A 26844-nucleotide genomic window follows, 5' to 3' on the forward strand; every position below is an offset into this window, starting at 1 on the left:
CAGGGAAGGTAAGTTGTTCCATGTATTGGAACTTTGCTACAATGTGTTAAGGGAGCCCGATTCCCTTGTCATCTCCTGGTCTGGAAATCAAGAACATGGTCACTGTTCAATGTTCCACCGAAAGAGAGCTTCAAAAGCATTTCTCATAAGAATAACAAAAACAAATAATGGCCTAAGATCTACTTCATAGGCATTGTAACTTCATCTCAACAATCTTCTGAAAATGATGAGTTTACTGTCACTTAAAAATGAAAAATGAAATAGTCAAAAGTCACCCCTAGATTTCTTTTAAACATTTCCCAAGTTCTTATCCTGAGCCAGGCATTCTGTTAAATGCTTTATATAGATCATCTTATTTTATCCCCCAAACAGCCCCGAAAGGTGGACATGCAGAGTAGGCACCAGATGCTTATTTGCATAAATGAGTTGAGTGAGTATCCATCCCAATTTCATGTTGAAGAGCTGCGGTTCAGAGACTTTTGGAAACTCCCCCGAGATCACACAGCAAGCAAGAATTCAAACCGTGGTCCAACCATAAAAATCTGTCTTCTTTGTCAGTATGTTGCACTGCCTTGCTGGTGGAGGAGCACAGGAGCTTAGTTTTAGGATGGTGTTGCCAGATGGCCCAGAGAGGGACAAAGAACTTCTGACGGTGTGGATGCCACAGCTACTAGCGCTGAATAAATGACTCACCTCGCTCAAGAGGGGCCTTCCAGTACAGCTTTCTATCTTAGAGGAATATTTGTAGTTGAACACCCTAGATTTCCTTCCTTTGACACCAGTCTCTGAAGGTTGGCTAGATGATTCCCAAGCCTCTGATTTCTCTAAAGTCCATTAGTGCCCACCTACCCCACATCTATGCTAGGGGGTCAGCAAATATTTTCTGTAAAGGGCCAGATTGCGAATATTTTTGGCCTTTTAGGCCATATGGTTTCTGCTGTAATTATTCAACTCTGCCATTATAGCATGAAAGCAGCCATAGACAATAGTAAATGAATGAGCATGGCTGAGTCCCAATGAAATTTATTTATGGACGCTGAAATTTGAATTTCATGATTTTCACAAGTCATGAAATATCATTCTTTTCATTTTTTTCCAATAATTTAAAAATGTAAAAACCATTCTTAGCTCATGAGCCAAACAAAATGAGGTGACGGTTGGAACTGACCCACAGACCACACAGTTTACTGATGCCTGATGCAAAGATGTTGGAGATCAGACCAAAGCCCTCATTGTACAGATGGGAAGGTGAGCTCCAGAGAGGACACTAGAGGCCTAAAGCCCCATGGCTGGTGAGGGGATTAGCGGGGGGTGGGATCTGACTCCCTTACATGTCACTGTAGGAGCTGTGCAATGCTGACCAGCCGTTGAAATAGAATGGGAATAAAAGTGCTCAATTAAGCAGTTAACACAGTCGTTCCTTCTAACGTCAATTACAATTTTCAAAGGATTAGAATTAAAAGCCATTTCAAATAATTACGATATCCTAAAGAGATGTTTAACACTATAAATACATTGGATATGCTTTCATGTCGCTGTGAAGATTTACAAAATGCTTTCAGGATCATGAAGAGGCTCTGGGCTATCATTATGACTATTAATTACCATGTGGGGCTGGAAACAAAAGAACTGATTATGCCTGCTGCCTGGTTACTTAACCTCTCCTAGGCTCAGTTCTCTGGTCTTCAAAATGCAGATATAATAACCCCTGCAGCATAGAAGTGGTGTAAGATTTAAAAGAATACATTTAAGCACCTAGAACTGTCTGGCACATAGTAAGTGCTTAGTGAATGTTCGCTATCATCACCATCATCATAGTCATGGCCTCAAAAGAAGTTAGATGTTGTTGGAACTGCTTCAAAACCAGGCAGTGGGCCAGGCAAGACACCCGAGAGAACACAAGGCAGGTGTACAGGAATGCTGCTGTTGGAGGATGAAAAGATTTATCTTCAAAGCCAGATTTACTTTTTCTTGGGGATTCTTTCAAGGGAGTCACATACAAGCTGTTCAGTCCTCATTTTCCCGCTTGCATGGACACCATACCCATCAGAAGGAAGAGGGAGCATCCAGCATTGTTAAAGGAAAGGGACCAGAAAGGTTTATTAAACAAGCCCTGGGACACTGGAAAGAGTGCTGTCTCCATCTCATCCCTCTGGAATCTAGAAGAAGTAACGTTAGAATAAATCAAAGAACCTGTACTTTATACTCAGAAGGGTGCAAGTTGAACATGCCAGGTTTCCCCCCACTTGTCAGATTCTTAGATGACAGCTCCAGAGAGAGGATCGTTACAGGGAAGTGCAGTTTGGAAAGTCTTGTTACATTAGAAATGCTGGAAAAAGTGGGGCTAATCAACCTGAAAAATACTGGAAACCGAGAGGGTAAGCGGAGGATGTATTCAGATCCCGGAAGGGCTGTCATGGGGAAGAGGGGGAAGATTTATTTGCCGAGGCTCCAGAAGGCAAGCCAGTATCTGTGAATGAGCAGAAGTCACAGCAGGCAGATTTTTGGCTAAAATGTAATGACAACCGCCACAGTGCCTAAGTGGTATCAAAGCCTGTACTTTCAGTAGGCGCAGTGCTAAGGGCTTTATTTGTATTATCTCATTTGACCTTCATAACAGTCCTGGGAAGCAGGTACTTACTATTATCATTCCTATTCTGCAAATGAGAAAACTGAGGCTTAACTGAATGGAGTAGCTTCTGCCCGATATCGCACAGCTAATGATGGGCAGAGACCACAGTCGTAACAAGTAACAAAACTCTTGGCTTGTTTTCCAAGCACTGTGCATCCCACCTCCTGGCTGCTAGTCCTGTCAGTCTGACTCCTCCATCTCCTGTCCTGCGATGAAGCACCTGGAAGGACCCATATGTCTACTGTAGGAAGGAATTAACAGGTCTCCAGGAGACCATGATGTTTGCCTTGGTACCATCTTTAATGTGATCTGCTGCATGGAATGCAAACCACAGGTCTTTGTCTCTACCTCTCTGAGGCCTGTCTTGTCTCTCTCTCAGAGACTGTGGTTGTCCTTCCCACCTGCCTTAAGAGACTGTGGGCTCCCAGGAGGCAGGGACTCAGGCACTGGCATTTCCACAGCATAGCACCTAGGGCACGGGAATGGCTCAGTTAACGCTGGGTAATAAGGAAAGAGAGAGCAAATGTCTTTGCTCACGCTTTTCATGATTCTCATATATGTTTCCATCCTGTCACCTCCCAGCTTTTATCCTCTGCACTAAAGAGGGCTTTTCATTGACTTTTTCCATGTAGTATATTCTGAATGAGTTCATAAATAAGAATTGTCAAGAAAACAGTTTTAGGAACAGCCATACACGTTCTGTTCTGTCTTTGAACCATAGGAGCTATTTGCCCTTGGGCAGTGGTCTCAGTTTTTCCCAGTACTAGTTTATTGGCTAGACCAATGATCATTCCAACTATATTCCCAGATCGCAAGTGTTTTAGAGGTTACCATGTTGGGGTAGGGGGAAGGCACAAGAATGGGGTCCTAGATCCCTACCTTCCCTCTACCAAAGCAGCTCTGTTTTCTGTTTTACATGCTGGAGTTTTCCCCAAGATTCCATTTGAAAATAGACCTTTTAACTAAAAAGTTTGGAAACTTTTGAGCCAGTTGATTTCTCTCTTAAGGGCTCTTGTGGCTTTGATCTACAATTCTGTGATCATATAGGTGTGTGCGCATGAATATGGATATATGTGAATTCAGGGAATATTCCTGAGCTGAGGACTCACTTGTGTCCTGAAATCACCACATCTCTGCATAAGGGTCTTCACATATTCCCATTTTAGTCATTTTAACCAACCAAACCTTAAATGTGTCCTCACTGTACATAATCCCTGACAACATGTGGGCTTATCTGATTCCTGCAAAGTCAATAAGACATTGTAGCTGTGTTTAAATCAGCTAAAACACTACCTGTATAAAAAAAAAAAACCAAAACACTAGTGTTAACTTAGTTAACACTAACTTAGTTAACACTAAGTTTCAAATGCAAAAGTGCATTTGAAACCAAGGAGGCAGGTACCTGTACCCTTGGATACCGCCAACACACAAACACACCTACTGCCCACACAGGTGTCCTTTGTTGCCAAACCATTATCACAGCCAGTCAGGGCCTCACAGACCAACTTCTCTCAGTCTAGGGGTTTAGGATAAAATGCTGACACTTGGTGGCAGAAGATTGAGGGCCCCAGACTGGGCTGTTGTTGCATGGGCAAAGCAGCACATTGTCTGGCGTGGTATTGGTTAGTCACTTGGAGCTTCCCTTTCTGTTAACTGTGTTGTAACTGGCTGCAGTTAGAGGTGACACCTGGCCAGGGCCAAAGAGCCAAAGGTCAACTCAAAATTCAGCCTTGTGTATGTGGGGCCTGGAGTTCTTGACTGACTTGAAACCAACTACATCTTCCTTTTACATTGATCCAAACCTTCCTGTTCAGGGATGATCAAGCAAAGCCTACAGAAAACCCACTTTTTGACCAAATACCCGCTTAAGGGTTTATAGGGTCCCAATACAGTGGGTATCTAATGAATGGTTGGTGAAAAATGAATGAAAGTCCAAACACAAGATAAATTTGAAATCTACTGGGACTGGGGAAAGGAATATTCTAGTGTATTCATTCATGCTCTCATTCATCTGTGAGTACTTCATATTGCGAGGCACATATTACACGAAGGGATGAAACAGAATCACAGGTGTGCTCCCTGCTTTCCAGTTACTTAGGGTTAGTGAGAAAGGCCAGCGGTACCCAAGTAATAGTAGAGCAACTAATGAAAACATCTGACATTGGAGCTCAGGGAAGGCCCCCCCAGTGGAAGCAGTGAAGCCTGAGCGAGGATGTTTGGTCAGGTGAAAAGTACGGGGAATAACCCTCTGAGCAGAAAACGTGCATGCTCTGAGGTTCAGATTCAGAGGACAAAGGACAGTGACCCAGAGGAAGCACACGTTACACATCAGCCTGGATTCAAATCTCAGCTCTTCTACCTCCTAGCTGTGTGGCCACAGGCAAACTATTAACCTTTCTGGGCCTCAGTATCCTTTACAGCAAAATAAGGATTATTTATCTCTATCCTCTGGTGGAGGAAGACTAACTATAGTAATATATGTTGGGTTCTTAGAAAGATGCCTGGCACATAGCAAGTACTTACCTAGAGCCCCGCAGCTCATGGGGCTCGAGGGTCCTTCCTCCCCTTATATTATCTGCTTTTCTGTTTTAAAAACAGGGACAGGTAAGAAGTGAAGACGGAACCCTTCTTATTTACACAGTACCCCGACCTCTCGCCTCAGTTGGTACTGAGGGTTCCGTTCTTTCTGCTTCTGAGCCGGCAGTGGCGAGGGGTTCCACACTCTGAAGAGCATTTGCAGCACTGTCTTGCACATTTGGAATATCTGTTAGCTCAGCTTGGGAAGGACTATTCCAGATCAGCCAAAGTGTGCACGGTTTGCAAGAGCCAGCCCTACAAACACTGAGTGCTCGAGATGAATGCAGCAGCGTCTCCCTTATGATGAAAAGCCAGTGTGGCTTAGGAATTTTGTGTTGATATTCCTGGACTTTCAGAGAGAGGCAGGAAAACTAGAACCGTAAATTACAGATCTGCACAAGTCCTCTTGACAATTTATTCCTTTTAAAAACATCGTAACAAATCTCCAACAAATTGAGACTCTTAAAAAAAAAAAAATATATATATATATATATATGTCTTTTTTTGCAAATGGTAATGAGTCAGTGGCAGAGTTGGGATGAGACCCCAGGCTTCTGCTGCACTCATTGTTCTAAAACTCGACATAAAATAGCTCATTTTATCTTTACCTTGTGAAGTGGTATTCATGTCCCCACCTACAGATAAGGAAACTGAGGTACAGAGAGGTGAAGTGACTTGCTCAGAATCACAGCTAGTAAGTGGGTGACTGAAAATTCAAATCCAGGCAGTTTCAGAAGGGAAGGAGTTTGTCAGTTTTGCCAGTGGCCCAGTGGAGAACAAACCTAATTTTCAGAATTAGAGAGATCTGAGTTCAAACTCTAGCTTTAGCTCCCTGACCTTGGAAAAGCTCCTTCAGCAACTTGAACCTCTTTCTCTCAACTCACAAAGTGGGCATATAATCTCACCTTTCTTGCAGGTCTATTCTAGACCATGGGATAGGAGTGTGAAGAGAAACACACTAGGCCTTGCCCAGTGGAATGCTGGGACCACCAAGCAAGGGAGGATCCTCTGGGATCTGGGATTTGGCTTTGGACCCACCTAATTCCTCTTTGCTTCCAGCGGCGTCTGCAGTGTCAGCCCTGGTGATCATAAAGTAACCCACGTGTTCTCAGTGTTACAAGAGAATGACCAGAGAGCAGCTGAGGGAGGAAAGGGTGAATAGAAGGGACAAAGGGAAGCTGCAGGGAGTTGCCTCAGTGAAGAGAGACTCTGATGGGATTGGGGAGGCCGGAAGGAGCACTTCTGAGCCTCTTCCTTGGTCTCCATGTTTCTGCTTGATTCTTTCTCTTACACACACACACACACACACACACACACACACACACACACACACAGTGGAAACTGAGAGGCAGCAGTGGGGGGAATGAAGCATAAAGAACAGAGGAAACAACTGCTCCAAATCCCAGGCCCAGCTCTGCTGTTTAACTTCTCAGTGACCTCAAGCAGGTCACATCCCCTCTCTGGGCCTATGTGCCCATTTATAAAGTGAGGCACCAGGTGAGACGAGCTCCTAGGGACCCTTCAGCACTAGCCCTCTTGGCCTCTTCAAACCAAGGCAAAGGCATGCTCTCCACAGGACCACTGGCATGTGGACCCACTGTCTCCTTCCCAGACACCCTGCAGCCTCCAGAGGCCTCTCTAGCCGCTGACTGCTGTGCTCCGTCAGCTCAGCTGCCATTTAGGGAGGCTTGCATTCCTATCCCACATTGTGTGATTTTTTTTCTCCAGCACTTTAAAAAAAAAATAGATTCTAAGCCCAGTGTGGAGCCCAACGTGAGGCTTGACCTCACGACCCCAAGATCGAGACCTGAGCTGAGTTCAGAGTCGGACACTTAACCAACTGAGCCACCCAGGCTCTCTCATTCTTTAGAACTTTAGTTCCGTGTTCCAGTCCAGCTGGAAGACAAGGCCTCATTGCTCCCAGGGCAGAAGTCAAGCTGTGTGATTCTTCTTGTGTGAGAAGCTGTGCTAGGCTGGAGGACGTGCTCGGTCCACCCTGGAGGCACATGCTGTGAGAAGGTACTGAGGGCACGGGGGGCGCCCAGGCTGGAGGAGCAGCACAGAGCAGACAAGCAGCGTAGATGTTTCCAAGCACATGAAGGTTGCTTTGTGGAAGGGCAGCAGGCGTGTTCTGCAAGGCTTCTGAGAGAGCAGGTGGTGCCACAAATGCAGAGAGGATAGCACAGGGCAGCCTGGGCCCTCCTTGAGCAAGACCAGAAATCTCAGAGCCCTTCAAGGAGAGAAAGGGCTGCTCAAGGCAGTGAGTTCCCCATCATTGGGTATCATTCAAGCAGGAAACAGGTGGATGGGCTTCCGCTGGGATGGTGCAGAAGAGATTCTTGCCCTTTATTGGAAGTGGATTAAAAGCCCCCTTAGGCCCATCTTTCTCTATTCATGTGCATATTCATAACTATGTTCACATTTCTACTACCTCTGCTGCTCTCAGCAGTTTGCAGTTAAGGATTTTGCCTGTAAGTGCATGTGATGTGTGGGCATGTGATGTGGGGTTATGTCCCTCATTCATTCATTTAGTGATTTTTTATTTTATTTTTTAAAGATTTTATTTATTTATTTGACAGAGATCACAAGTAGGCAGAGAGGCAGGCAGAGAGAGAGGAGGAAGCAGGCTCCCTGCTGAGCACACAGCCCAATGCGGGGCTCGATCCCAGGACCCTGAGATCATGACCTGAGCCAAAGGCAGAGGCTTTAACCCACTGAGTCACCCAGGCGCCCCACATTTAGAGGTTTTTTAAAGACCACCTGGTACATGTAATTCCCTCTACTAGGCCCTAGGAATTCATCAGTGAATAAGGCATACCTGTTTCTTCCTCTGGGAGCTTAAAGACAAACAGGGAGGAAGACATTATATAACTGTGAGGCAGTTGTGGATAGGATTTAGCTTGGGAGAGGGTCTCAAAGATAGTAGCGAGTCCCCAGATGTTAAATGTCTTTTCTTTTTCCACTAATGATAATGATGATGATGGTATGATGATTATTATGGTGGCAATTACTAACATTTATTGAGTGCCTATTTGGGCCAAATATTTATTGTACACCCTTTATAACATACTGTCTTACTTAATTGTCATAATACCAATAAGGAGGTAGATAATATCACATTATTCCCTCTTTTACAGATGAGGCAATGAAAGTTCAGAATAAGTAGGTAACTTGACTAACGTCACATAGCTAATCGATAGAAAGCCAGAATATAAACCCAGGTCTGTTTGACCTTCAACCACCCTTCCCAACCACAGTACCACCTGCCTAACCAGAGGCTATGGAAATCAGGCATGCCGGGTGTGGCCCGGAGACAGTGGGAAGAAAGCAGCAGGAGGCAGTGGGAAGAGAGCCGCAGAAGACAGCCGGCAAGGGTGACGGTACAGAAGGTGGAGACATTTCTCAGTAGAGGGGAGAAGGAGACCAGAGAACAGCTTCTTCTCAGGACTGATAGAGCAGAGGGCAGCAGCACAGAGTTGGGGGCTTGGGTTTACTGTTCTCTGGACCAAACGTTCCAACTCTAACTCTTTACGGGAGTTATTATACAACCACAGGGTGGAAATGGCTAACTGTTCTGATCCCCAAATACCCTAGTGAGACCTGGGGTGACCTGACCTCAATGTCTCTCCCTCAGCTTCCTCATCCCCTGAAATTATAATGAAATTCCATCAGTGTATAACTAAAGAGGTATCCCATAGGAGTTTGAGAGCCTAAGTTTGAGTTCCAGGCCTACTGCAGGCAAGGTTTAAACTCAAGCCTTCCTGCCAAGGACCACCCCTCCAGTGCCCCAAACCCTTACTCCTTCCTCCACTTCCCCACACTCAGCGGTCACAAGGCACATCCTAGGCATGTGGCCTTTGAAGTCCCATGGTCCTGGAGAGGAAGCCCAGCTCCATCACTCTATCAACTTGGCGACCTTGGAAAATTCACTAATCTTTCTGAACCTGTTTCTTCATCTGAAAAGTGGGGATAATATTATCAAGGACTGTGGTAGGGTTTAATAGATAGGCGTTTTAAGTATTCCTGGAATGTAGCAATGATTAAGTCAATTGTAGTAGTTACTGCCACTGTAATTATTGACACTGTTATCCATGAGGGCTTTAAGGAATTTTTGGTCAGTGGCTCCCAGAGGCTTGGCATTGGGTTAGGCTGATAGCCCTATTTTTAAGCCCACATTACTAGGTTTTTGTCAGATTCCCAAGAGCCCAACTATACTGACTAGGTGCTTGCCTTCCTCTGCAGTTCAGATTACGGCTCTGAGCCTTGGTTCCCACACCTGTAAAATGGCGGTGATGAATTCTACCTTGCTGACTTCACTGGAGTATTGTGATTCTCAAAAGCCCGTGGTGTGATTCTTAAGAAAATGCACATAAACTATAACAGTTGTGAAAATGGGAGGATTGCTGTTACTTTTACTGTTATTAATCCCCAAGGAGGTACCAAATGGTCCATACTGAAAAAGAATCAACACCTTCAATGTTTCTCAAACTGGGGTCTGCTGGACCCTTTGTAAATTCTCAGAGGTCTGCTAATTTTCCATAAGCATTTTAAAATGTGCTTTTTTGTTTCAGTAAAACTCTAATTATCAGTATTAATAATCTGGTCATTTGTTTCGGGATGTGATTACTCATTTTTGTAATTCCAGTGACACGATTAGCTCAATGTTTCCCAAACTGACTCTGTAGATGTATTGTCCGGGGCGGCGGGGGCGGCGGGGGCGGGGGAGGTCCACAGGCCCTCTGTTTTGAGAAACACTAGTTTGGTCTAAGATATGCTGTTGATATGTCACAAAGATAAGAGCTATAATTCTGGAGGGCCCTGACTGGTAGATGTCTGCTTTGATCACAATGTCAGAGCTGGGAATGAACATAGAGCCAGTACTGGGGTTTGAAGGAGGATGGCTAGCCAGATTGGACAGCCTGGCCCTCTGGTGAGTTCCAGGGCCTAGGTGCTTCTTTAAGAAATAATGGTATAGGGTGCCTGGGTGGCTCAGTTGGTGGAGCATCCGGCTCTTGATTTTGGCTCGGGTCATGGTCTTGGGGTTGTAAGATTGAGCCCTGCACTGGGCTCTGTGCTGGGCCTGGAGCCCGCTTGGGATTCTTTCTCTCCTTCTGACTGTCTTCCCCCCATCTCCCACCACCGCTCATGCTCTCTCTCTCCTTAAAAATAAAAAAAGAAAGAATGGTACAGTTCTCCAATTTCTGCAAGGTTCAAGTACATTGCATGGGCTTACCAGTGCTCTAGAAATATAAATATACATCTATCCTATTGTATATAAGATAGGGATACATGAATAAGCACATATATGTATGTGTGTGTGTGTATACATGCACACCCAGAATACGTGATGTACAGATGAGTAGATTCAGTATATGTGGTAAGAATCCCCCCACCTATGCAGAGCAGTGTTTAACCTTCTAAACAGGGTGACATCCAGCAACATCTTTGATCTTCCCCATGACAGTATAATCATGCAGATCACTGTCATTCCCAGTTGACAGAGAAGGAGACTGAGGCCTGGAGAGTTGCCCAAGATCACAGAGCTAGCTAAGGGTGGTGTCTGGACAAAAAGAGTGGGTGGGGGGCAGGGAAGGTTCATGGTTGTTTTTACTCCCTGTCCCTAAAGCTCTCCTCTTGGACCCACAGTCTCCTTCCCTCCTCTCTTTCAGCAGTCCCCCAAAGCTGGCTATCTGAATTCTCCAAAGTGATCGTTTAGAAAAATGCTGTTGGCTACTTCGGAGCTCGTGCACTCCATTTCTCTTGTGCAGAGAGAACTGTGAAATAAAAGTGTAGCTCCCTCCTTTTGTTAAACCTTTCAAAAGCTTCCTTGGTTTCTAACTCTGTAATTATACCCTAATCACAAACACTCTGAAGGAGGGGGTCAGTTCCATGCAGCAGCAGGCTAATTATGTGGCGGAATTTCTAAAAATTATCATCTTATAAATTGCGTTATTTCTCTGAAGGGGGAAGAAAAACACACACCACATACTCGCCTATGTTTCGAACTGAATTAATTAGTAATTTGAAGCCTAATTATCAACTAATCTATTGGAACATGCAAGTCTTTTGTATTTGGATGGTATATGCAATTTGCATCCTATTAGCTGGCAGTTGTAAGGATTTGAGAGCTCATTAGGTCAGAAGAAGAAGAATGCAGATCAGAAGGATACAGAAGCCCAAGGGGCTGACTCGGTGATGCAGTGACCAAGGGGTCACTTGGCAACAGATGGAGGCTGGCAATTTAATTATCTGGGGTCTTTCGGTGGCTCCAAGGCCACTGATATGTAATTTCTATATTACCCTAGAGAGGTGATTATGCATGCCCCCGCTGTTGTTCTGTGTATTCTCCAGCAGCAGGGTGCTCGCACAGTCTGTACGGAGAGGCGTGCTGGAGCCCTGCATATGGTGTTGGATGCTGCCTGCTCACCTTGGTGCTAGGCCTAGCTCCATCCCTGACTTGCTGCATGCCCAGGCCACACCACCTTGCTGGTTTTAGTTCTCTACAAGCAAAGGAGACTTAGATGATACTGATTTCTGAAGTCCCTTCCAGCAGTAGGGAGCTGGGACTTGAGGGATGTTGAACCTGCTTTATTACAAAGTCAAAAATTCTGTCTGTGCAATTTTTTTTTTTTTTTTGGGGTGAGGCTCTTGTTCCCTAAAAGTCTCTGGAGAGCTACCCACCATTTAAAAGTCAAATACCTTTGAGAAATGTAACATATTTAGCTATTAACATCTGGGTCTAAATTAACCTATTGCAATGAGCCCTTCTCATTTCTGGTCCTGAGCCTGAAATATTGAGACAATCAAGGCAATGAAGTTTTGAAGGGAAAGGTTTAGGCAGGGACTTGTTTAAGAATGGAGATGGGATCAGAAAGGGCAATAGGAATTAAGGATTAGACAGGATGTTTGGTCCCTTATTTCAGTCTTGCAATTTTGACCTTTACATACAGCCAGACCTAGTAGACCATTGTTCTACTAATGTCCTTTGTTCTAAAAATAAGTAGAAAATAGCAATTTTTTATTCCATTAATTATTAATGCTACTCATAAAAATAATCAACACCAAATAACATGCCTAAAACTAACATGATACACTTTGTTATAAATACAAATTTAAAAATCACATTTTCATGCAAACAAGATTGTAAAGACAAGCCAGGATAACAAGCACACTTTGTAGAAAAAGCTACATTGGGGAAAATCATTAACTGCCCAAACTGTCACACTGGCAAAATGTATTATTGATTAAAATATTTTAATCAATATAAAAACTTATTATTGATTTATTGGGATATATAACCACTTTGGAAAGTAATTTTGCATTTCTTCAAGATGTTAAACACAGAGTGAGCCTATAACCCAACAATTCCACTCCTAAGTCTGTACTCAAGAGAAAGTCGTGTACCTAAATGTTCATAGCAGCTTATTTATAATAGGTAAAGAGCGAAAACCACCCAAATGTTCATCAACCAATGAATGGATAAACAAAATGCAGTATAGCCATAGAAGAGAATATTATTTGGCAATGAAAAGGAGTAAAGTACCGTAAGTGCTACAGTTTGGAGGAACTTTGAAAACATGATGCTAAGTGAAAGAAGCCAGTCACAAAGGAGCACAGATTGTATGATTCTGCCTACACGCAGTGTCCAGAATAGGCAAATACTTACAAAGTAGATTGCTAGTTTCCTAGGCCTAGGAGCAGGAGTTTAGAGAGCAAAGGAGAGTGAGCGCTGCTGGGTATGGGGTTTCTTTTTTGGGATGACAAAAAAATTCTAAAGTTAGATTGTGGGGATGGTTTCATAATTCTGTGAATATATTAAAAAGCAATGATTTGGACACTTTATGTGGATGAACAGTATGGTATGTGAATTACATCACCATGAAGCTCTTTAAAAGATGTAAACAGTGGGACTAACGGCAAGATAAAATTACATTTAGCTTTGGATAAAATTCTGGAAGAATCAAACTTCATGATAAAGAAGGTAGATGGTCAAAATATGACCCAGGAAAAATAGAATTGCCAGAAATTATGGCCACAAAAGAAGACTCCTAATGGCACATGTTATTAGGTAAAATTTAATATGAATAAAAATTATTTGATGACTCAAATCTTCACAACACTGACAATGATTGTGTCCAATAAAAAGAGTTAGAATATATTAAAATGAAAACAAAATTTTTTAAGAAGACAGGGTTAATTTATACCACACAGAAAAGTGAATAAAAACGAAATTGACATAATATTGTTCATGTTGTAAAATTGCTTTCTGGTTAAAGAGCTGTCAATACCAGTATCATTGTGATTCCAGTGTTTGTACTTAGAAACAGTAAAACTGCGACTGGTGTCAAAATAGAGGGTCAAAAACAGTGGGGTGGAAACACCTTGTATCTCTTCAAAGATGGGCTGGTTTTGTCCTTACTGTCAAGGAGCAGAGCTGATTCAACCTGCCTTTGTGATGACCCTCTCTTCTAAGGAAGATGAGAGGGTTACCACAGTGTGCCATGGTTTGACAAATGGGGATGTGGAGGGGAACAGGCAAGCTTAGTATTGCCACTCTGGGTTGCCCCTCCCACCCAGGCAGTTCGCACTAGCTGGGGGCCGCAGAAACAAGGTAGGTAGGGCCTATATGTGCAAAGGTGCATAAGCTGAAAACCAGCAGTGCATGGTACTCACCAGATTTGCAAGGATGTAGTGGTAGCCGATGCCGTTCTTTTCCAGTTTTATGATCTACAAAACACAACAGGAAGGGACTCATCAATCAGATTTGCAATTAAAGCTACAATGGCAATAATAGTAGCAACTAACAGCAAGTGCTTACAGTATATCCTGTTCTATCCTAAGTATTCAAAGTACAATATTGGTGGCATTATGGATACCCTCATTTTATGATGATGAGGAGAGATTAAATGGCATGGAGAGATTAAATAAGCTCCCTAAGTTTACCCAGCTATTAAGTGGCAGATGAAGGATTTGAAATCAGTTTTGTCTGATACTACGTGTAGAGGAGTGTTATCATAACCTCCCCCAAATTCAGATGAAATGCTCATTTCACTTCTTCATCCATAAAGCCTTTCCCGGGATGGAGATTCTTTCCTTGTGTGAATCTGAAGCTATGTTGAATTCACTGCCACTGTCATGACATTACCTGCTGCTTGGATGGATGGATGGATGGATGGATGTGGGTGGATGGTCAGATGGGTAGGTTCTTGACCTTCAACTCCTTGCATGAACCATATTCAGATCCAGTTCCTTCTTCCCCTGAATATTGTGACTTCTTCCCTAAACTAGTTGGATACCCAGGAATTAACTGACCATTCAACCTGGAAGTTGGAAGGGCATGTCAGGATGAGATGGTCCAGTCTTCCACTGTACAGATGGGAAGTTCAGGCCTAGAGAGGGGAAATGACTTGCCCAGATTCTGCAGCAGTGCCGAGACAGGAACCCGACTGTTGTGAGTCTTTGTATGTAACCCAATTATGATTAATCAGTAAGAGCCAGGGTCCCCCAAAACTCCTCCATCCTCATTGTGCAGACTTTTGTAATCACTGTGGGCAGGAAAAATATTTGTGGGATGAATTATCCAGGGGTTTGCTCAGGCAGCCAGACACGCCACCCAAGGAACAGCTAAGAGCATAGCCCTAGCTCAGCCTGCAAGTTAACTTGATCTATTTCTTCATTTTTTAATCATGAAATTGGGGTTAGTACATTCTGCTCAGTGCCTCTCCTGCACTCTTACAAGAAGGCATAAAACATATGAGAAGCACTTGGGCTTCTTGTCTAACTGAATAAATTTTCAAGGTTATTAAAATCCACATTTAGACATCTACTTAATTGGATGTATGTGCATAGCGGCTCACATTTTTTTTTTTTTTTTATGTAGGGAATAATTAAATGCAAGCACACACAATGAATGTTCTGAAACAGTGGTTAGATTGTGAAATTCCAGGCCATGGAGCTCAAATACTATTGGGATGATAGTTTTATTAATAATTCTTCATTACTTTTCCATCTTCTTGTCAAACGGTTTGCTGCCCTTTCAATAATAAGATACCTTTACCAAAAACCTATCCAGCTTCTAATAAACACAAAATAGCAAATAAGAGATCTTTCAGGGGCGCCTGGGTGGCTCAGTGGATAAGGTCACTGCCTTCGGCTCAGGTCATGATCTCAGGGTCCTGGGATCGAGCCCCGCATCGGGCTCTCTGCTCCGAAGGGAGCCTGCTTCCCCCCCTCTCTCTGCCTGCCTCTCTGCCTACTTGTGATCTCTCTCTCTGTCAAATAAATAAATAAAATCTTTTAAAAAAAAAAGAGAGATCTTTCAAAACCTGCCACATTTAGGCAATGGGTAAGAATAGTCTCTGCAAGATAAAACTGCAGATTGAAACATAAGAAACAGATGACAATAGATGACTTTGGGTTGATAAAAATTAGCACTTGCATATGGTTCAACATAATGCCAACCTTCCCACCCATTCTTTTCACCTACCAACCCACTGCCCTCTCTTCCCTCTTTCACAAACATTAATTAAGTGCTTATTCTGTACCAAGCACTCTGCTGTGGATAGAGTGGGAACAGAGACATAAATGGTCCTTGCCTCCCTGGGGTCCCACTTCACGGTGGTAAGACCCATACTAGATGGAGAGGTGAATGCCCCCGGGTTACAAACTGAGAGGGGGTGTTATAAAGACAATGTACAATTTCACGTGGAGCCCTTAGCCTTGCTCACCCTATTTCTTCAAAGCTTATTTCCACTGGACTGCCTTAATTCATAATCGTTGCATCTGGAATGTCCTTTCCCATTCTCTCTGATTATTCATAACCTTTATGGCTGAGCTCAAATCCCACCTACTCTGTAAAACCTTCTCTGATTCATTAATGCAGCCAGCAGATACTTACTGAACAGGGATGATATGCTGAGCACTGTGCTATGTGCTGGGGACAGCCTGTGGCCCTGTGAGGCAGGGTCCTTGTGCTCTCCCTAAACTGAACTGACGTTTTAGTAGGGAGACAGATGGTAAATATATAAACAGATAAATGAGCCAGATTTCAGCAAGTGGGAATCACTATGAAGGCAGTAAAGCAGGGTGATAGCCTAATCCTGGTCTCTCTCATCTCTAACTCATTCTGAACTTAATGACTGTACTATATAATTTGGTGTCTAATATATTGACAAAGCATTATATTCTAATAACCCTATTCCTTGCTCACAAACCTTTACTGACTCCACTGTCTATGGAATAAACCCCAAACTCTTTAGAGCGGTTTCCAAGAATAGACTCAATCATGTGACTGTCACTGTCTCCCAGTAGACACGTAGCATCTTCCATCTGCCTTGCTAGGTCAGTCTATGAACCCCAGCCTTCACATGCCCTCTGGGCTGCCCTACATGCCCTTCTTTCCAGCTTAATGACTCTTATCCAGCCAATGACTACCTGTACATATTCAGATCTATCTCACATTTGGGATCTTTCGTAGAGCCTTCATTGATTCCCTATTCTTTCCAGGCACTCAGAAAATATTTATTGAATACCTACAAGGTACCCAGCACTGTGCAAGGCACTGTGGATACCACAAAGAACATAAACCAAAAATCCTTGTCTCTCATAATGCCAGTATTCTGATTGGGGGACTAGAGACAGAGATAGGCAATTCCATACCTGGAATTGAGAATCACTATCTTCCTCCTTAGGTCAGGCAGGACGTTTGTATTAGACTGAAAAGATCCCAGTTCAAGTGTTCAATTGTTTAGACTGATGTCAGGATGTCAGACTCTAAGCCATTAGATGTAAATTCGAGACACATCACTGTTACCAACTAGTTGTCTGAATTGAAGGCAAATCAGCCAATGGGACCATCAGTTATCCCACCTGTAAACTGAATGCAGGTGGTAAATCAAGTGATCTGTAAGATCCATTCAGCTCTTTGGCCTTGCTTTTCAGAATAGAAGAATCCAACAGTAAAAGAGTTAATATACTACCATCTAAAATGCCCATACAAACAAGTCACTTCCTTACAAAACCTAAGTTTGCCTTTGGCAGAGGAGGTGGCTAGAGACATCAGAGACTGAAAAGTTACATTTTGGGGAAGGTTGGGCTCCGCAGCCAGACTAAGATGACTTTGACTTCCTGCTCTTCTTACATGCTAGCTGTGAATTCCCAGGCAAGTATAGTCCCTTGTTTCTTCATTTATAAATTAGGGGAAGCGATAGAACTGATTTTATAGAGTAGACGTGAAGATGAGCATGATGCATGGGAAGGACTTGGCATGGTGTCTGGTACATGTCAGGTGCTCAGAGAATGGTAGCACTGGCTACCGTCTTTATTACAGAGCAACAAAGGACAAATCATCAGTCTATTAAGAATATCTAATTATCATTCAGTACTTTTTCCAACTGCTATCTCATCCGGTCTTTTTCTCAGCTCTGTAGAACAGGAGCCATCATTCCTATTTTATAGATGAGGACACTTATGCCCAAAGAAGGAAGTGACTCAAGAAGGTAGTACTAGGTGGTGCTAGAAATAGCAGAATTGGACAAAGACTTATTATATAGATCACTTTCTGTGGGACAGGCTCTGTTCTAAGTGCTTTACATGAATAGATTCTTCTAACTCTCACAGGTGCCCTCTAAAGAAAGCTGTATTATTACTATGACCATTTCACAGATCAAGAATCTGATACATAGAAAGATGAAAAACCTGTCCCAAGGTCATGGAGGTAGTAAAGACTAGAGCGGGGGTTTAACTTGCAGCTACTCTGGCTGCAGGGTCTCTGTGTTTAACCATTACCTGATACTGCCTTGTTTAACTAGCATTCAAATCCCTTGAGTCCAGCCCAGAGAATGCCCATCTCATGGAAAAAATTTTTGCTGGCTTCTCTTTTTTTTTTTTTTTAAGATTTTATTTATTTATTTGACACACAGAGAGAGAGAGATCGCAAGTAGGCAGAGAAGCAGGCAGAGAGAGAGGGGGAAGCAGGCTCCCTGCTGAGCAGAGAGCCTGATGCGGGGCTTGATCCCAGGACTGAGATCATGACCTGAGCTGAAGGCAGAGGCTTAACCCACTGAGCCACCCAGGCGCCCCTGGATTCTCTTTCCAAGAGAGGAGACCAGATCCATACTTAGTGGAGTAGAAGACATATGTAATGCCTTAAACAATCCTCGATTTTCAGAATCTCCCCTGTTCTGTTGCTGAGGCCTCTGTGTAGTTGCCGAGTTAGTGGCAAGATTCCTGATGGGGATCCCAGGGTCTTGAAAGGCCATCAGCAAGCTTTGTCACATTGTCAAGTACCTAAAACTACCATCTGTAATTATACAGCCCTGTTAGAGAATGATCGCCAAATCTACTTTCTTGCTAGTTCACCTGGATACACAAATGTAAGTTTGTCAAAAAGACAAGAGATCAAGAAAGGCCAACATTCTCATTCTCATTCTGAGAATGGGAAGAACCATGGCTTAGAGTCCTGGTTAAAAACTGTTGGGGTCACTGTGCCCAAATCCACCAAATGTACAATCGGTGGATTTCTCAGACACATGAGTGTATTCAAGGAAACAGCAGAGAGGTGCCTGCTGCATCCCTACACTCAAAGCAGGGCAGTGGGCTGGATGGATGACATGCCGACTGCCAGACCAGTGAGTGACAGAACCCAGAGCTGAACCTGGGAATCTGGCTCTAGCAGTCTGTGTTCCCCATGTGATAGTGCTTCACAGACTCTAAAATGCAGTGCAATCTGCTTTTTCACCATAGAGGGAAACCCTGGAGGTCAGTTTTTGGTCAGCTGATCTGAGAACCATGGGAAGCTCTAGGTCCAGTCTCCCGTTGTTTGTGCTATTTTATAAAAATTCAGAACTAAAATGTATAAATTACAGAAGGTGGGGAAGAAGTCACCTTCCGATCTCATCAGGTGCTCTTTCTGTGACAACTAGGGCAAAAGGCTGTCCAGCTTGCTCTTGAACCGCTCCCCTCACCCAGTCTGAGCCTTTGCTGCACGCACTACCTGGCCCAAGATGGCGTTGAGGCGTTCTGATTCACAGTCCACCACCACAAGCCGCTCCTTTTTCTTTTCCAGGTCCTGAAAGAGCATCCGGTATCCCTCCTCTGTGGTGGTCAAAATGTTGACCGCTGTCACCTGCCAGTTCTTCTCAGCAGCTGTGTCCAGGACTTTCTGCAGGACGGACAGACCTGGAAATCGGGTAAGTTGGAGAAGTGGCCATCAGGATACACAGGTACCACCCTGCCTCCACTCGGCACCCACCTCCCTCGTCACCCCTCACTGGCTCCTCCACCAAGCTCAGCTCAGCTTTTTCCCACTGTGCAAGTCAGAGCTCACTGAAGGCAGGCAGCGAGTCTCTTCTGTCCTTCTGTTTCCAGAACTTAGCAGACAGTAGTGTTAGTGATTAAAAATATAACGAAAGGCTCAAATCCTGATGCTACAATATATTGGTTAAGTGACCTTGTACAGACTACCTAACTTCTTCAGACTTCAGTTTCCTTAATGGTAAAATGGTGGGGTTACTTATGCCTATGTCGACGTGTCATGAGGATTAAATAAGAATGTCTGATGCATGGCAAGGGTTTTATAAATATTATGGGGCACTTAGTAGCTGCTTATTAAATGTGCCAAACTGCCACCTAAGTAGAAACCTAGTAACCGTCAAATTCATGAATGTTCAGCACCCGATACTTCGCCTCGTACATAGTAGGTATTCAATCACTGTGGATTGAATTAAATGATTCTCTTCTGATTTATAGTTAAATGATAGAGGACCCCATTACTCAATGCAGCTTTGTTTCATCTTTGAGACATAAGTGGTGTCTCGGTTTCCTCCTGCTGCAGTAACAAATCACCACAAACTCATTGGTCTAAAACAACACACATGTATCATCTTATACTGCCACAGGTCAGTTCGAAATGAATCTCCTTGAACTAAAATCAGTGTGTCAGTGGGGCTGTGTTGCTCCCGGGAGGTTCTAGAGAAGAAGATTTTCTTGCCTTTCCACCTTCTAGAGACTGCTCACCTTTCTTGGTTTATGGCCCCTTCCGCCTTCAAAACCAGCAGTAACCGGTCAAGTCTTTCACACATCACCCTCTGACACTGACTCTTCTGCCTCCACCTTCCACATTTAAGAATGCTTGTGATTACACTGGGTCCAAATAAGTAATCCAAGTTAACCTCTCCAAGGTCAGTGGATTAGCAATGTATATTCTATCTGTAACCTTAATCCCTCTTGCCATTGAATATAACATATTTACAGGTTCCCCAAATTCTCAGAGCAGAGACATCTCGTGGGGGAAGATGGAGGTCATTTTTCTGCCTACTTCAGGTGGTGGCTTCACTCGTGCATTATTAATCAGTCTTTTGTACATATATCATTTGTCTCCTTATAACCCTGCTCATCCCTCCCACAGTGACCAATATGATGCCTGTCCTCGAAAATCATCTCTAGATTGATGCTGTTATGCCTTTTTTAAAAAAAAATTATTTAAATTCAGTTAGCCAATATATAGTACATCATTAGTTTTTGATGTGTGTAATGATTAATTAGTCATGCATAACACCCAGTTCTCATCACATCACGTACCATCCTTAATGCCAATCACCCAGTTACACCATCCCCTTACTTACCTCCTTTTCTGCAACCCTCAGTCTATTTCCTGGAGTCAAGAGTCTCTCATAGTTTGTCTCCTACTCTGATTTCTTCCCCTTCAGTTTTCCCTCCCTTCCCCTAAGATCCTCTGTGCTATTACTTTTATTCCACGTATGAGTGAAACCGTATGATAATTGCTTTTCTCTCACTGACTTATTTCACTTAGCATAATACCCTCCAGTCCCATCTATGTTGATGTAAATGGTAGGTATTCATCCTTTCTGATGGCTGAGTCATATTCCGTTGTATATATGAACCCTGTCTTCTTTATCCATCATTGGATAAAGGACATCTTTATCCAATGTTGAAGGACATCTTTATCCATGTTGAAGGATATCTTGGCTCTTTCCACAGTTTGGCTATTGTGGACACTGCTGCTATGAACATTGGGGTGCAGGTAAAGACCCAGTAGTGCAATTGTTGCGTTGTAAGATAGTTCTGTTAGTTCTATTTTAACCTCCTTGAGGAACCTCCATACTGTTTTCCAGAGTGGCTATACCAGCTTCCATTCCCACCAACAGTGTAAGAGGGTTCCCCTTTCTCCACTTCTTTACCAACCCTTGCTGTTCCCTGTCTTGTGAATTTTAGCCATTCTGACTGGTGTAAGGTGGTATCTCATTGTAGTATTGATTTGTATTTCCCTGATGCCAAGTGATGTGGAGCATTTGTTTCATGTGTCTGTTGGCCAGTACATGTCTTCTTTGAAGAAGTGTGCCTTCTTACCTTTGTTTCTTTGCCAGTGCAAGCTATTTGGTGTGGCATACGCCTCACATTGACTGAAAGTTTATTATGTGTCTGGCACTATTCTACTAGCTTTCTTGCTTTCAATTTACTTAATCCTATGAAGTACATAACATTATTATCCCCATTGCACCACAGATATGAAAATTGAGGTTCTGAGAGATTTAGTCATTGGCCCAAGGTCACGTAGCTAGCAAATGGCAGAACTCTGAGCTCAGATTTCTGAGACAGAGTCCTTTAAGAGCGTGGGTGTTTCTGCCAACCCCAGAGGTGATTCTCCATAATCAAAGGTACATTTTTTTTTCTGGATTCTGGGAAGTAGGTTTGACACTTCCAGGCCACAAGCTTTAGCATGCTGTACAGCTGTCCTGAAAAAGCCTTTCTATGGGTATAATCCTCACAGTGGCTGCTGTTTGAGAGGGAGTTCCTCAAAGAAAGGAGGGGGATTGAAGAAAGCAGAGGGTTTCTGGTCTCTCCTGCTGGTTTCTCCTCATTGAGTAGTGGCTGTTTCACACTGCACCCCAAAATTGATCTCACAAGCTTCCTACTCGAAAGTCTTCTAGGCCTTCCTACAAGTGAAACCTTTCTTTCACTCAGGGCAAAACCCTTCTGCCTCAGTTTCCAGACTTTGCATAATCCATTTATTTATTTATGCTAATAATGACTAAGTTCTGATGACTATCTAGTATTCAAGGGAAAGGTAGGAGCGTACAGTGCAACCACCATAGGCATTGGAAAAAACAGGACAGTTGCCATTTCAGGATTAGGGGACTGAGAAAGCAGTGTTTGAGGAGGATGCAAAAGAAAGGAAGGATACACATATGTAGATTTGGGAAAGCAAGTTCATTCCGGAAAAGAGGAACAGCATGAGGAAAGATGCACAGAAGAAAAAAATCAAAGGAAACATTAGGAAAATGTGATGTAAAATTCGAAATGTAAGTGGAAGCACAATTAGAAGGGCCTGGGAGAGGTGATGATGATGGTGATGATGATAGCTAACATACGTGAGCACTTAATGTCCTATGCACCGACAGGAACTTTCTAGTCACCTTGTTTAATCCTCACAGAAACCCCAGGAGGCAGAAATTAGGTTTATGTTATTACAGAGATGAGGGAATGAAGGCATAGAAAATCTTAGCCTCAACATAAATGGTCAAACTGAGGCAGAAAAAACTTGCCCAAAGACAAACAGCTGGAGAGGACAAGACATAGAATCTAGATCCAGGTCCATCTGACTCTAGAGTCTGTGCTCCTGACAACTACACCGTGAGCCATGAGCCACTCAAAGGAGGCCCTTGGGCTTTGAGTCTGGACTCAGGAGCCATGGAAGCTTGGTGAACTGTGGAGTGACATGGTGTGTTAAGAGGATTACTCTCTCAAAGGATGTGTTTCCACACTGTGAGTTGGAGATTAGCCACCGAGAAATCAGACCATAGAAATAGAGCATTTCTGGATCACTCCCCCCATGCTTTTCAATGAAGCAGGGGGGCATCATTCTCCTTCCTGCTGGCAATTTTCTCTCCATCTCTCAACAGTCTCCCTCCCCTAACCCTTGGCTTACCCCGGTCGGCATCATAAATGTAGACAAATTTCTGCCACTTGTAATGGTCGATGATGCTGATAAGAGCATCCTGCAGCTCAGGGCGCAGCTGAAGGACAAACTGATTGGAGGTGTCAACAGGAAAGCTTGGTGTAATGAAGCAGACATGGAGGGCCCCACAGAAGGAGGTCAGCATGTTGACAGTTCTCCGTTCATAAAACCCAAAGATGGCGTAGACTCCTTTGGAGAACTGGGAACAGACTAGAGGAGGAGAAGAGAAGGATTAATAGAAGATGCTGCAAGGAAACTGGCAGATGGATCCAAAACGAATCCATCTACTAGTTCATCCATCCCTACTCATCATCCTTCCATCCATCTATCATTTGGCCATCTGCCCATCCCCACTATAGCCATCCATCCTTCCAACTTAGCAGTCTAATCCAACTGTCCATCCATTTCACGTATCTGTGCATCCCTCTCACCCATCCATATGTCTGTTCTAATGTTTAGGAGGTGCCAATTCCATGCCAGATGTTATCATGCTTACCAATTATAAAAATACACAAACCATTTTTATATGTTCTCTTACTTTATCGGTGCACGACCTTCTTTTTTTTATAGTGTTTTTTAAAAAGATTTTATTTATTTATTTGACAGACAGATCACAAGTAGGCAGAGAGGCAGGGAGAGAGAGAGGGAGAAGCAGGTTCCCTGCTGAGCAGAGAGCCCGACGCGGGGCTCGATCCCAGGACCCCGGGATCATGACCCGAGCTGAAGGCAGAGGCCCTAACCCACTGAGCCACTGAGCCACCCAGGTGTCCTCTGTGCACGACCTTCTTAAGAGTGATGAATGAGTCTTTTTTTTTTTTTTTAAAGATTTTATTTATTTACCTGACAGAGAGATCACAAGTACGCAGAGAGAGAGGGGGAAGCAGGCTCCCCGCTGCGCAGAGAGCCCGCTGCGGGGCTCAATCCCAGGACCCTGAGATCATGACCTGAGCCAAAGGCAGAGGCTTAAGCCACTGAGCCACCCAGGTGCCCCGAGTGAGTCATTTTTTAAAGGGAGAAACTAAGACTCAGGACATTAATGAACATGTCTATGATGGCACAACTAGGGCATATCTGAATTGGGTAGACACCTGAACCCCAATCCAGTCATCTTTCCATGACACTGCCCATCACTTTAAGGTGAAGCATTAAAAGTTGTTACAGGAAGAAGGAGGTCTGCCAGCTTGCTGCTGATACATGGTTAGAAAATAAGTGTTGATTTTCTCAGTCTACCCTTAGCTTTCGGTGTACATTTCTCTGCTGATGTTCACCTAGTGTTTGTACATCCTGCGAGCTGATCTTTCAGGCTCCCCAGGGTATCAGACATAATAAGAGTTCAGTTGTGTAAATATCCCCAAGGGAGCCATTTTGTAAGATCCTAGTGTAGTTACCAATCCTGGTTTATGGTTTATTACATGCTGGTTAGAATATAATATTAAAAAACCGAAGTCATAGGGCCAAAACCCAGGTCAGTTAGCTACTAAACTAATCTTTTCTATGTGATACCTGATGAGGGTTCATTGTCGTTGCCCCAGTGAAGTAGGTGACCAGCCCTACAGCCATATCCAAAGCCTGAAATTACCCTGCTCATCTGGATGGTGAGATGAGTCTTTTTCATCACAGTAACAGTATTTTCAGGTGCTTTGCAGTCCTTTCACATATATTAGACTATTCAGTTCTCATCACAACCCTGTGACTTTGGTATTACCAGTTTTTTGTTTGTTTGTTTGTTTTTTGCTTTTTTGAGTTGAAGAAAGCTAGTACTCTTAGATCCTCTGCTCTGGTAAGCACATCACCTGCTTCCATGACACTGTGTTACCTTGTATGTAGGGGTCTCAAATTACCCTGGATAAGCATCACCCAAATGTGTCACATGAAACATTAGTCCCACAAAATGCTCCTTAAAAAGGAAAAGACCTCTTTGGCCAAATAGATCTGGGAAATGGTGTATACCTTGTCAGCATGTTGGAGGTTCATACTACACACTGGTTACATAAAAGGTTGTGAGGAATCCCGTTCAACTTTAACCCAGATTTTGTTGAGTCTGTACATCCCCAGGATCCTTTGTTGGTGAATACTTTTAACATGTTATTGAAGATCCTCTGGGCCGTTCTGCACTAAAGAATGCAACTAAGCGCCAGTACCCAGTTGTCTATTGTGAGTCTCAGTTCCCATTCAGTCCCTAGAGCTAACGGGCTTAAAACTCCATCTCTTAAAGACTGCAGTTGAACCATACAAGTCATCTGCTTGATTCCCACTGAAACCAGCAAACTGTCTACAGGAAACTGGGCTGGTTCATGAACACATGCTTGCACACCTGCATGACCTCTCTAGATCCCCAGTCCACTGACTGATGACTTCTTGAGACCAGAACCTCAGGAAATGACTGCTCTTAATCCACTCCATACCCCCCTCCTGGTACCTGAAGGTGGTTCTCACAGACTCTAGGCTTATGGTATATGGTTTTCAGCAGTGGAATCCCTTCTCCAGCCTGAAGCAAGAGGGATCTTTTTAATTAACAAAAGCAAAAACAAAATAAGACAAACAAAACACGATTTCCCTTCCTTGTGCAAAAGCTTTCCAAAGTTTTGAGATTTCTCACTGCACGTAGGACGTATCTGACCATAATTCAGAGCCCAAATACCCAGCCCCTTGGACTCATCCCACCTCACACCCCTCTCCTTGCTCCCTGCTCTGGCCACACGGGCCTTGGTAACTAGCTGTTCTCCAGGGCTCTGAGCTCTTGGTAACTAGCTGTTCTCCAGGGCTCTGAGCTCTTGGTAGCTAGTTCTCTGGGGCTCTGAGCTCGCTCTGCCCTGAGACTCTGCGACAGATGCTCCCTTCCTCCGCCTGCAGGCTCTTCCCTTACCTGTTTTCAAAGATCACTCCTTTTTTCTTTTCTTTTTTCCTTTTTTAAAATTTGAATTTTATTAGCCAACACATATGACATCATTAGTTTCAGATGCAGAGTTCAATAATTCATCAGTTGCGTATAATACCCAGTGTTCATTGCATCACTCCTTTTCTGCTGTTGTATCTCAGCTCAAATTTTATTCCCTTGAAGGGCCTTCCTTCATCACCCCTTCTCAGCAGTGACTCCAGCCTCCCCATACCTGCCTCTCTGTCACAGCACCCTATCTTATTTTTCAGACTTTCTTATTATCTGAAATCATTTCCTCTCGTCGCTTATTTATTTCTGTGGCTGCTTGGGTCAGTATTAATCCCTGAAAACAGGGGTCTCACTTGTGCCCCAAAGCCAGCATAGAACCTGGGACGTGGAAGGACTTTGTGAGTATTTGTTGAGTGAATGGATGATAAATGCATGATAAGACGGTCCCTGTGACTTAGGGTATGAGGAGGAGCTGGACCCAAACAGAGACGACTACTGGGTCACCCTGGACCTCCTGCTCCTCTAAAGTAGCTGTTTATTCTTTCACACTCAGACTATTTTCTCTTTCACCCTAATGAGGATGGTCTATCTGTTCACAGCAGACAATAGGCCCTGTCTTTAAATATCTATTGTAATTGCCAGAATCAAGATTTTCATAAATATGGATTTCTCCACCAGGAAGCATACATTGTATATTATTTTCCCTATGTTAAATATAGATTTGTCAAAAAGCACAATCCATCTTACTGAGTGAAGTATGTAGAGGGAGCA

At 43.6% G+C, this 26844-nt stretch overlaps 1 protein-coding gene across 2 annotated transcripts in view; it reads right to left on the bottom strand.

Moving 5' to 3' along the window:
- The window catches only part of GRIA1 (glutamate ionotropic receptor AMPA type subunit 1), a 305105-nt gene that overhangs the window by 126751 nt on the left and 151510 nt on the right, over positions 1-26844 (bottom strand). For both annotated transcript variants that reach the window (XM_046000553.1, XM_046000554.1), the window contains exons 3-5: positions 23157-23396; positions 19203-19387; positions 13883-13936 (exon numbers count right to left, since the gene is read on the bottom strand). In XM_046000553.1, the coding sequence (XP_045856509.1) occupies positions 13883-13936; positions 19203-19387; positions 23157-23396 (479 nt within the window). The remainder of the gene's footprint in view (positions 1-13882; positions 13937-19202; positions 19388-23156; positions 23397-26844) is intronic.

Source organism: Meles meles, chromosome 3 (genome assembly GCF_922984935.1).
Source record: "Meles meles chromosome 3, mMelMel3.1 paternal haplotype, whole genome shotgun sequence".
Taxonomy (NCBI): Eukaryota; Metazoa; Chordata; class Mammalia; order Carnivora; family Mustelidae; genus Meles; species Meles meles.